Consider the following 10779-nt stretch of genomic DNA (forward strand, 5'->3'; position numbering starts at 1 on the left):
TAAATAATCTACTAGCACTGCTTATTTAAACAAGTTAATAGAATAATTTGCTAAACTATAATAAACTTAATATTAATCGTTGAATACTATGTTTTATATGTTTTGGTACTAAGCTAAATTAGTTTCAGAAGCATAGAGAACTTCAGCCAAATCAAAAGAAATCAGTGCAGTTTAAGTAAGTACATTTAATAAATTAAATTAAGTGTTTAGATATATATTCTATATAGGAGTTTATTCTTATTATTGCAGGGAAAAACTTTCAATAAATTACATTTGAGGATATTAATACATGTGAATAAACTTATCTGAGTATACAAAAATGATATTTTTTTTCTCATCCATTATGATTCCTTTTGTTTGATATACTTAATTTTAAAAAAGAGTCACTTTGTTTGTTAAGCAATTGCATAAATAAATTATTGGAGTATTATCAATAACAATTAAGTTTTGATTTTTTTTAAAATAGTATGCTGAGTAATTGTCAAATTTGCTAGTAGTTTTATATAAAAAGAAGGTGTTATTAGTAAAAGCATTAATAATAATTATCTATTTTTTTGATCCATTAAGTATAATATAAATGTCTTTATCTAAGTCATAGTAAGCCTATGTTAATTCGTATTAGCAAGTATCTTAGTAATTTATTGGTTAGTTCTATTCTTTTTTAATTATATGTATTTAATTTTCCAAATTATAAATAGCAAACAATTAATCTTTCACTTTAACTATTGGATTACAACATAATTCCACACCATAATATTGAAGTAAAAACTATTAATATAATTAAAATTAAAATATAACTATTAAAATGAAAAATATTTAACTTGATTAATGATTATATTGTTGTTTTTAAAAGATTTTATGAAATTTCTAATATTTTAATTTATGAAAAAATACTTACTTAATCTTTTAATAGTTATCCGCTTGTAGAGTCAAAGACTTAGAAGCAAGGTTTGCTCAAAATTATTAATTTTTCATCACAATCTAATTCAAATAATACATCACTCATATCTAAAAAAGACAGACATTATAATGAATTCAAATTTATTTAAATTTAACTTAAATCTAATATCTATTAATAAATAAATTAAAGTTTATTAAGAATTAGAATTTGATTAAAAATTTTACGTTTATAGAGTAAATGATATTTTAGCTGGTTAATGTAACTATAATATTTTACTACTAGCATACTCTATACTTCATTATTTTAGAATCTAAAATGCATATTTGCTTATCTTAAGTGTTTGAAAAAGCAGAAAATAAATACAGTGAATTATTTTTTACATAAATGAATTGTAGAGAAATCCAATTTAAAACATAAACACTAAGGTCTGGCAAAAGTAAGAAATTTATATTTATAACTATGTAAATATCTGTAGAATTATAAACAGTAATTTAGTTAAAGCTCTTATCATAAATCGCAATCCAATTTTAATCATTATGAAATTATTAAGCAAGAAATATCTAACTCTATGGATTTAAATTTAAAATATGGTAAGGATTATTAAACAAATTTGTATGCCAATAGAAGTCGTTTTATGATTAGAAGAAGTGAACTTAAGAATCACCCAATTAAGTTTACCCAATATATATATTATCTTCTTATTTAGTTTTAATTATTATCATATTTTAACTATCTATGATATTTTCTGATTTCTTATAGTATTGTGTATCATCTAAACGATAATAATTAATTATTTAATCAATTGGTTACGTGTTTTAAGATGTACTTGTTGTTGTTAAATTTAGTAATTGTTTTGTAAGGAGATCAAGTTTATAAAAATAGTCAAATTCACTAAAGTACATTTATTTATCGTCGTAGAAAAAATTTGTTATGAAGAATCCAGATAGAATTTTACCAAGATATTATAGGTCAAATGTGTAAGCTGAAATATTATTAAATCCAATAACAAATATCTCTTTAGTGATTTATGAAGTCAAGAAAAAGCTTGTATAAAAATTTCCTAGATTAACTAATTAGTATTCAAGTGTTCTCTTGCTTATTGAAAATGGTTAAAATGAAAAATCAATTGTCTGTAAATAAATAAGATCTCCATCAAAAATTACAGGCAGTCTTTTATCTTTGTCAATAAGCATAAAATCTGCAAAATGTTAAGAAGGAGAAAAACTAAAAATCTAATTTAAATTAGCTGAAACTAAATCTAATTAATAAAGTGACTAATCCTGAAAGTTGAGAATCACTAAAAAACTATCCTGTACAACAATGAAACTACCCTAGATGTTTGTTAAATTAGCAAATATTCTTTAGTTAGCTAAGTCTACTAATAAGAATATTTCTTATATTATTAAAAGTTTTTTGGATTAAATGTAACATACATTAGACCTTTCAAAGTAGCTATTTAAATTATAATTCAAAATAAGCTTTTGATTTGAAATATCAACAATGTATTCTTATAAAACTCCAAATTCAACTGAAAATGATGTTATTAAATATTAATTATCAATTATACGATTAATTATTTGTTGTAGGCCTTATATTTAAAAAGATTGTTAAATAGTTGTTAAAATTCTTGGGTTTTTTTAGAGATTATTAAGTTAATAAATTATATTTTGCTTGCTTATAAGAACCTACTAAAGAAAATAGCTATTATTTATAGAAAAAAATGAGGGCTTTTAACTTGCTTAATTTATATTTAGGATTAGTTAATTCTGAGATATAATCTTGAATTGGTACTAAACTGAATTCATTATTTATTTGTAAAGCTCAATATTTTAGCTTAAAAATTAATACGGATTAAGAAATTCGAATTAGAAATCGTCATTAATTAAATTGTATTTAATTCTTATGCAATTATTGTAAATTCCAAACTATTAAGGATCTAAAATGTATTGGCTTAATATTATCTATACTTCATCTTACGATGTCATAAAACCAATTATTTAATATTTTAGGAATTTCTTGTTTATTTGTTTAAAATCGATGCTAATTTTTGTTTGTGTATTTTAGTACTAATGGAATGTGTCAGTTAAATTTGCAAATACATAAGAATTCTAGTTTTCTAGTAAAATAAAAAAGCTGTTTAAAATATTATTATTGCTTGCTGTCATAAAAAAAAAATTATCAGTAGAGATTACCTAATTTATCAAAACTCCATCATAATTGTCATTAAATTATATTAAGATTAAATTTTGGCTTGTCTAATCATATTATACTACCAAATTAAGAGATTAGCAAGAAAATATGTAATTAGAAAAATAGTCTATTTATAAAATTAGTGTCTAGTCTTTAAGTTCTCCATCTTATTGAAATGTTAATTTATAGAACATATTAGAATTGCTAACATATAGAAGTGTGGAAGATATAATATAGTTTTATTTTTACAACAGTATTTTATCAGGAATTACACTAAAACATTATTTTGACAATTTAAGTGATATAGAAAAGTCTTATTAAAGTGTTCCTACCTAATATGAATAAAAAAAATCATTAAATTGAATAAGTTTATGAACAAATTAAATAATTACAAATAGTTAATTAACATCTCTAGACTGAATATAATATCTATTTAATACTTTTAATAAAGTATAATAGCTGATCTATAGTTAAATACTATTAATTTTTTTGTTTAATATGTCATACCATATTAAAGAGGATGCTTAACTATTTGCCATGAAAACGAGTTTATAATCATCATCTACATAAAAAATTGTAAGCTATTATTCCAAATTCTATTCATCAAATTCTATTTGTAGAGTCTCGAAATTCATAACATTAAACCTTTATCCCTGAAGGTATCCACCATAAACTCCTGATAAAAAATACTATATTTAGGTCTCATCTTATCTTCGAAAGAATCCAAACGTGTTTATCTCTTGTAAAGTTTATTTAGTTATTATATTCCAGTTTTGATCCACAATAGCGAAGCTGCAAGATCCGCCACTTATAATTATGTATTGATTATCTTTAATTATTCCAATATCATTTACAAATGTTTACATAACAGAACTAGACAATTACTGAATTTATGGACATTGCTAAGTTTATTCACAAATTTAGTTACTATAATTCTAAAAATAAGATGATAGACAGGTATTCGTGCATTTTCTACTTTCGAAAGGTGGGTTAAGAAATTATAAATCAGATTCGCAAATCCCTTTTTTAGTATTACACTGATTATTATTTTTATCAAGCACTAAATTCTCATCACACAACAGACAAATTTATTAAGAGGTACATTAAACGCATCCATTGACCTTACATTTAATGCATTTTTTGCCTTCGCTGTCAATAACTTCATTTTTTTAACATTAATTTTTACAAGTAGATATATCATCATAAGTCATGTATGAATTTTTTAAGCAACTAATGCATGATTACTGGCTTAAATTAAAGCAATTTTCGCATACTGATGAACAACTAAGGCAAGCTTGTGATAGAGCGTCAAATATTTAAGACTTTTAACATGTTTGACCAAAGCAATATTATATGAATATAAGATTCATTATAAATTTTTTTACAAAATGTGATCTCATAATTAAATTAATTTGATAAGTAAATTCAAAATTCTTTTGCGATTAATTATTCTTGCTAATTAAAAAGTGAATAACTTAAACAAAATCAAAATAATCATTGTGGTGATCTCATAATATTAAAAAATAAATTTGAACTCTTATGATTTAAAAAGAAAAAAAAATCCTTCTATTTTAAAACTAAATAAAAAAGTTTTGTATTATTTCAACTGAATAGGGAATTAATACTTCCTTTAAAATAAATAATTAAAGCAAATAATTTTTTAGTTTATTGCTAATAAAAAAGAAGAAAGATCATAAAGCTCAACCTTAGTAATTTAGAAATTTCTTTTAAAAAGATTTGTTCCAAAATATTTCATTCAATATATTAATCTGAAATTTGTAACAAATATTTTAAATTTACATGAAAATTAAATAATAATTTTTATTAATAATTATGAGAATTAAAGAACATGTTTAAATAGATTATTTATCCTGTTTTTATTAAACCTTTTAAATAAATTTACCTTAAAACCTCACTTGAAATGTGCAAAGTAAACACATTACTTTTATTTTCTTTAATAATGAGAAAACCTCGACAATTACAATATAAAAATAAATAATAATTTTATTAAATATATTATTATGTAAAAAGAGAATAATTAATTTACATATAATGATAAGCTTTTTTTTTTGGTGATTTCTAAATAAAATTTGTTTTGTATATAATTAAATTTGTTACTGTAAAACCTTTAGCCTCCTTCTTCCAAGTTCACAAAAAAAGAGAAGCTATGAGAAAAATGTAAACTAAAGAAATAAATTTCAATTACATAAAAAATTTTTTCTCATAAATAGGAAAAATTATGTTTTTTATTTTAAAATGTACAACTAAAATATAATAAAATTTAGTAGTATTTAATTATGTCTAAAATATACATATTTTAAAAAATATAATGATATATAATTAAAAAATATAAATGAATATCAAAATAATTAATATTTAATTCACAATTTATACATCAATAATTTAAAGATTTATATTTATCTAATTTGCTTTCAAACTCTAAAGTTTTTTAAAGTATATTTTAATTTTCTTGATTTTAAGCATAGCTTTAAGGTGTTATTAAATCTATATTGCTAAACATTTATTCTTTTGATTAGGATATAATTAATTAAATAATTTGAAAAAAAAGAAAATAAATTTACATTATGGATTATTATTAGTTTTCCCTACTTATTCAGATTAGCAGCTTATTTATTTTAAATAATTTAAATTATTGTTCACCTCTTCTTATTTTATGCTAGATGTCAAAAAATTCAAATTAGAATTTCTCAATTTTTCTAACTCTTTTCTCTCTGATGGGATATTTATAAATTAACTTTCTAGATTAAACTACACCAATAGTTACTCTTCATTGTAAAAATTGTAGTTTTTTAAAAATTTGAGAAGAATTCTAAATTTCCTTTAAACTTCTTTCAACTTAAGTAAAGATCTTATTTTTTAGTTGCTAATTATTTAAACATTAGTGAATTTTTTAGGGTATTTTTATTTTAATTTCAAGAGTAAATTCTAAACTAAATTATTATCAGCTTTATTTGCATTTACTTATATATTTATCATTCCAAATATCAATTGTAAGAAGAGATATATGTTTGGCAATATAATAATTAAAACAGTGATTATTAAAAAAACTGTTTATTGAATTTATTAAGATGATATCTGCTAAATATAAAAGAAATTCAGAGCCAATATGCAAATCAAATTAGAAAAATGCTGTAAATCATTGTAATTTTATTAAATATAGGGCTTTGCTTTTCCAACTAAAAAGATATTAAGCGACATTATAATGTTCATCAAAACCTTTATTCAAAAATAGTTTAAGCTTTTTTTAAAAGTGAAATTAAAATTTACTTAAATTAACTGATTATTTTCTTTGAGCAAAATAAAAATTATGATTAGTGATGCTTTGTAGATGATCTTATAGAACTCCCAATAGTACATTTTATCTCTAAATCCTGCAAAAATGTATGAATATTATACTTTAATAAAAAAAGATTTCTTTCCTTTTCTTACAAGATACACACTAACAAATAAAATAATAGGTATAATCATTCCATAGATGATCAATAGAGGTAAGCAAAATATAAATATATAAGGTAAATGATATTTTGGATCATAGCATTTGATATTATAGTCTAAATCCATATACTTTTAATCTCCTATCTAAACACAGTTCATAGACTTACTTAAAATAGTAATAATTGAAACAAAATAATAAAAGTAAATAAAAATTAAAGCAGCTCTGGCATGCCTTATAAATAAATTTTATTTGAACTTTAAAAAAATATAGCCTATTAAAAAATATAAGGTGATAATTAAAATAGGTTGCAATAAAGACCAAAGCAATTAATAGAACCACAAAGGTTGTAAATTAGGTTTCGTTGTATATAGGCAGTCTATAGATTTACTGATAGCACCTAATGGATTACCTGTTATTTAAACAGGTACTGAAATTGCCATAAAATTATTAAATAAGCTATAAACCAATGAAAGAATTTGCAAATGATCATTTAGAATCTTAGAAAATATTTTTTGTCTTTCTGATTTATCTAAAATATAATTTTAAATTAATTTAAATTTATTTAAAAAAATGATTAATTACATGTGTTGCTTAAAAAAAGTATCCCTGACTTTTTAACATAATGGCCTAAAAGTTTAATATACAATTACTTTTATAAGCTTCTGACCATAAAAAAAATATAAGCAATGACTACAAAGAATTTCAGGAAATTATTTAAAAAAATTAGCATAATATTATCTGAGCATTTGTAGCATTATTTTGATGTAATATATTCTGCATAAGAATCATCCCAAATTTAACCATAAATATCACAAGATCCACATATTATACCTATATATCCTCTTTCACAATTAAACTTTTTATGATAAAATTAAATTTTAATAAACAAATGATTATGAAGTATTATTTATCTTATTTATATAATTTAAAATAATTAAAAAAAGATAATTTATTCATAATTATTTTGTAATGCTAAGTGTGGGCGCGCCATAGCACCAAAAAGCAGATATTAAAAAAAAAAAAAATTATTTATGATATCCTCTAAGTTGGTTTTATATTGTATAAAGGGTTTTTTCTACCCACTTTTCAACATTATTGTAAATTAAATATGTTTTTAATTTTTATTTTTTTTCTTTTTGAAAATAAAAAAATTTTTTTTAGTTGATCAATAAATATTTTTTTCTAATAATTGTAATTTGAATCAAAAAAGGTACGTTTTGCTCTATTAAAATGATTGAAAAAGTCTCATTTTTTAATGTGTTATTTCTTATATAAAATAAATAGCCATTTAGATTAAGACGCGCAGTCTTCAAGAATCGTATTTTAATCGTGGGCTCAGAAATATTTATCACAAATTGTTTCAAATTTGAAAAAAATTAATAATCTTACCTTTGATTGATTGCTTTGAGGCTAACAAACATTAGGATTATAATTACAATAAATAATATCATCTGTAAATTCATTACTTCTCCAGTAACCGTTTTTCAACTAAATCTTTGAACCTGAACAATACACAGCAGAGTCTGGACACTTTTTGCACTCACCATCAAGAATATCTAATGAGTATTTTCCCTCTGGACAAGACTCACAAATAATAGAATTACTAAATTATTTTTGAATTTACCCTATCCTACATTAATCAAAATTAAGTAAAACTTAAAGATCTAACTAACCTTAATTAATTTAGATATTATTATTAGAATCAACTAATTGTGGAAACACATTTGATCTTATTTTCATACTCATAGTACTGAGTGGCTTATACATAGGCTATACTGTTAAATAAAAACCTCCATTTTAATAATCGCTTGATTTTAAATTTCCTACACATTGTACTTCAATATTTAATTAATCACATGTAATTTCTATATTGATCTATCTAATTATTAGTAAGACATCGTCACTTAAGCTACTTTGATTTTGAATTGATGGAATATAAACAGGAGTTCCTTCTTCATCAAGGACCTATATTTTTTAATAAGTAATTTACTCACCACTTTAAATTCCATCTACTTCAAGTGAGTATTATTTGTAATTTATATTATGTGAGCTTTAAATAGTAATATCTTTTTGAGAAATGTAAATTTTCCTTAAAGTTGATCCTAAATTTTTACCATAGATGTTGGCATAATTATTTTAAATAGTATTATTTTGCTTAATACCTTTCTATAATATTATTACAAAGTCAGGAACTATTTATTGATAATAAATTCCACCTCCTATTTGAGCTTTATTGGATTCTATTTGGGAATTCTTTAATATTAAATTAACTTTGGATAGGTTTATAGCTCCTCCAGTAGATAGCACGGCTTAATTCATAACAAAAGCAGAAAAGTTAATATCCAAAGTACCCAAATATTTTGTGTTTATAAAATTGATTGCACCTCCATTTTTTTAAAGGCATTTGTTAGAAATAAAATGTGAGTAATATATATTAGCCTTTTATGTCTCTATTAGTTATAAAGCACCTCCATATCCATCTGAGTTTATATTATCTTAAAATATACATTCAGTTAATATAATATTGTAGCATTAATTAACTTGTATAAATGATGATAATGTGTTTTAATTTAATTTATTAAGCTTAAGAGTTATATTATCTAATGTAACTTAATCTAAATTATTCAGTAAAATTAGAGAAGCTTCCAAATTAATTTTATTATTAATAAAAGATGATTTAATCAGCTTAGCCTCTCGTTAATATAGTTCCTAGTTATTTTAAAGCTACTATTCATTAACTAATAAGAAAGATATAAAGTTATCAAAAAATTAATTATTTTAAATAGTGAAGTTTGTAATGTTAATAAAATTTATTGCAAATTAATTTTTTTTATTATTTGATAAAGGTTATATATTATTCATAGACATTTTGTTTATTTATAATACTTGAGCAGTCAAATCTAAGATATTAAAATCTGTAAAAACTGTACTGACAGTTAAATTTTTAACTTAAATTGAATCAACTTGTAAAAATATTTAAGTTTAGTTAGAATTAATAATAGATACGTCTTTTAGGAATAAACTCTAACAAATAAATTAAACTTAATTAATTTCTAAGTTTTACAAGTTGATAAAACTAAGTGAATTACTATTTTTAATTTCTATTTCTTATAAACTGGTATGAGAAGAAAATAATGCATTAAAGATTGTAGAAAACTGTAATTTAACTATTTAAACATTTGTGATATTAGTGTTTTAGATTATTTAGGCATTAAAGAGTTAAATATCCTATGACTAAGTGATATTTAGATCAGAAACATCCAAATAATATGAATTGTTTAAGTAAAATATTTACAAGTTAGAACAGCTAATGACATTAATATTATTGATAGTTAAATTTGTATTATTAACCGCGCTAAAAACAGTTTGAAGGTTTTGATTTAATTTCATAGATTATTTAATATTAATGTTAGAAAGATAAACATTCTTAATTTGAATTATAGTGTTATTAATCAAATTGAATAAAGTATTTTAAAGTGTACTTAAGTTGGTTATATTAAGTTTTTCTATAACAACTAATTAGCAATTTTAGATAATTAATTGCCCAAAACTTTAGCTTTCTTGTGCAACTAAATGTATGCTAGTAAGATAAACTTTTTCAAAATTTTACAAAATCAGAGAATTTTATATGTTTAAAGTTATATCTGACATTTAAAATATTTTCATGAAATTATTTTAATTTATATTTATTAAACCCAAACTCAATGACATTTATTTTATCTAAAAATTTACAATTTATTTTGCATAAGGAATGTTATCTTACCAACAAATATTACTATTTTAAGAAGTTGACTAATTAATCAAAGATAATTATTAACTAACCTAAATTTCGTTAAATAATTATTGAGATAGTGATCTAATACATTATTGATCAACATAAACAATTTCTATCACTTGAAGAGTTGTATCAATATTAAAATTTTATAAATTTGAGAGAGTTTCGAAAAGTGTTTCTTATGTACGAATATTCTCTTCAGTTCGATTCTATTGCTCTATACTAAGATTACATTTATCGTTAGGTGATAAAGGTATTACTATTCTTTCTATATCAGACTATGACGACAAGATAATAAGCAAGCTATATTACCCTTCTTAACTTTTTATGAGTTACAAAACCTAGATTTGATAATATTTCTTATTTTTTTAAAAGAGTAGTTTATAATCAGAGTTATATTACAATTATATTAAGTAAATTTATTCTTTTTAGATTATTATGAAGTAATTATTAAAA

The 10779-nt window shown here is 21.7% G+C and overlaps 3 protein-coding genes across 3 annotated transcripts; 1 reads left to right on the forward strand and 2 right to left on the reverse strand. All coding sequences in view use genetic code 6, as the record gives it.

Annotated features, from left to right (window-relative positions):
• Positions 1-1831: 1831 nt before the first annotated feature.
• TTHERM_00901700 (hypothetical protein) lies at positions 1832-2185 on the forward strand (the record flags this gene model as incomplete). The annotated part of the gene is made up of 1 exon (XM_001027043.1): positions 1832-2185. The coding sequence occupies one exon, from the start codon at positions 1832-1834 to the stop codon at positions 2183-2185; it is 354 nt and encodes a 117-aa protein (XP_001027043.1).
• Positions 2186-3107: 922 nt separating this feature from the next.
• On the reverse strand, positions 3108-4491 carry TTHERM_000901702 (hypothetical protein). Its single transcript, XM_012800822.1, has 2 exons — positions 3484-4491; positions 3108-3423 (listed from the first exon to the last, which is right to left on the reverse strand). The coding sequence occupies exon 1, from the start codon at positions 4293-4295 to the stop codon at positions 3723-3725; it is 573 nt and encodes a 190-aa protein (XP_012656276.1). The 5' UTR covers positions 4296-4491; the 3' UTR covers positions 3108-3423; positions 3484-3722.
• Positions 4492-5239: 748 nt separating this feature from the next.
• TTHERM_000901705 (transmembrane protein, putative) lies at positions 5240-9416 on the reverse strand (the record flags this gene model as incomplete). Its single annotated transcript, XM_012800823.1, has 4 exons — positions 5240-6328; positions 6380-7077; positions 7131-7404; positions 7938-9416. The coding sequence occupies 4 exons, from the start codon at positions 9414-9416 to the stop codon at positions 5240-5242; spliced, it is 3540 nt and encodes a 1179-aa protein (XP_012656277.1).
• Between the last annotated feature and the right edge of the window lie 1363 nt (positions 9417-10779).

This window comes from Tetrahymena thermophila, assembly GCF_000189635.1.
Source record: "Tetrahymena thermophila SB210 genomic scaffold scf_8253908, whole genome shotgun sequence".
Taxonomy (NCBI): domain Eukaryota; phylum Ciliophora; class Oligohymenophorea; order Hymenostomatida; family Tetrahymenidae; genus Tetrahymena; species Tetrahymena thermophila.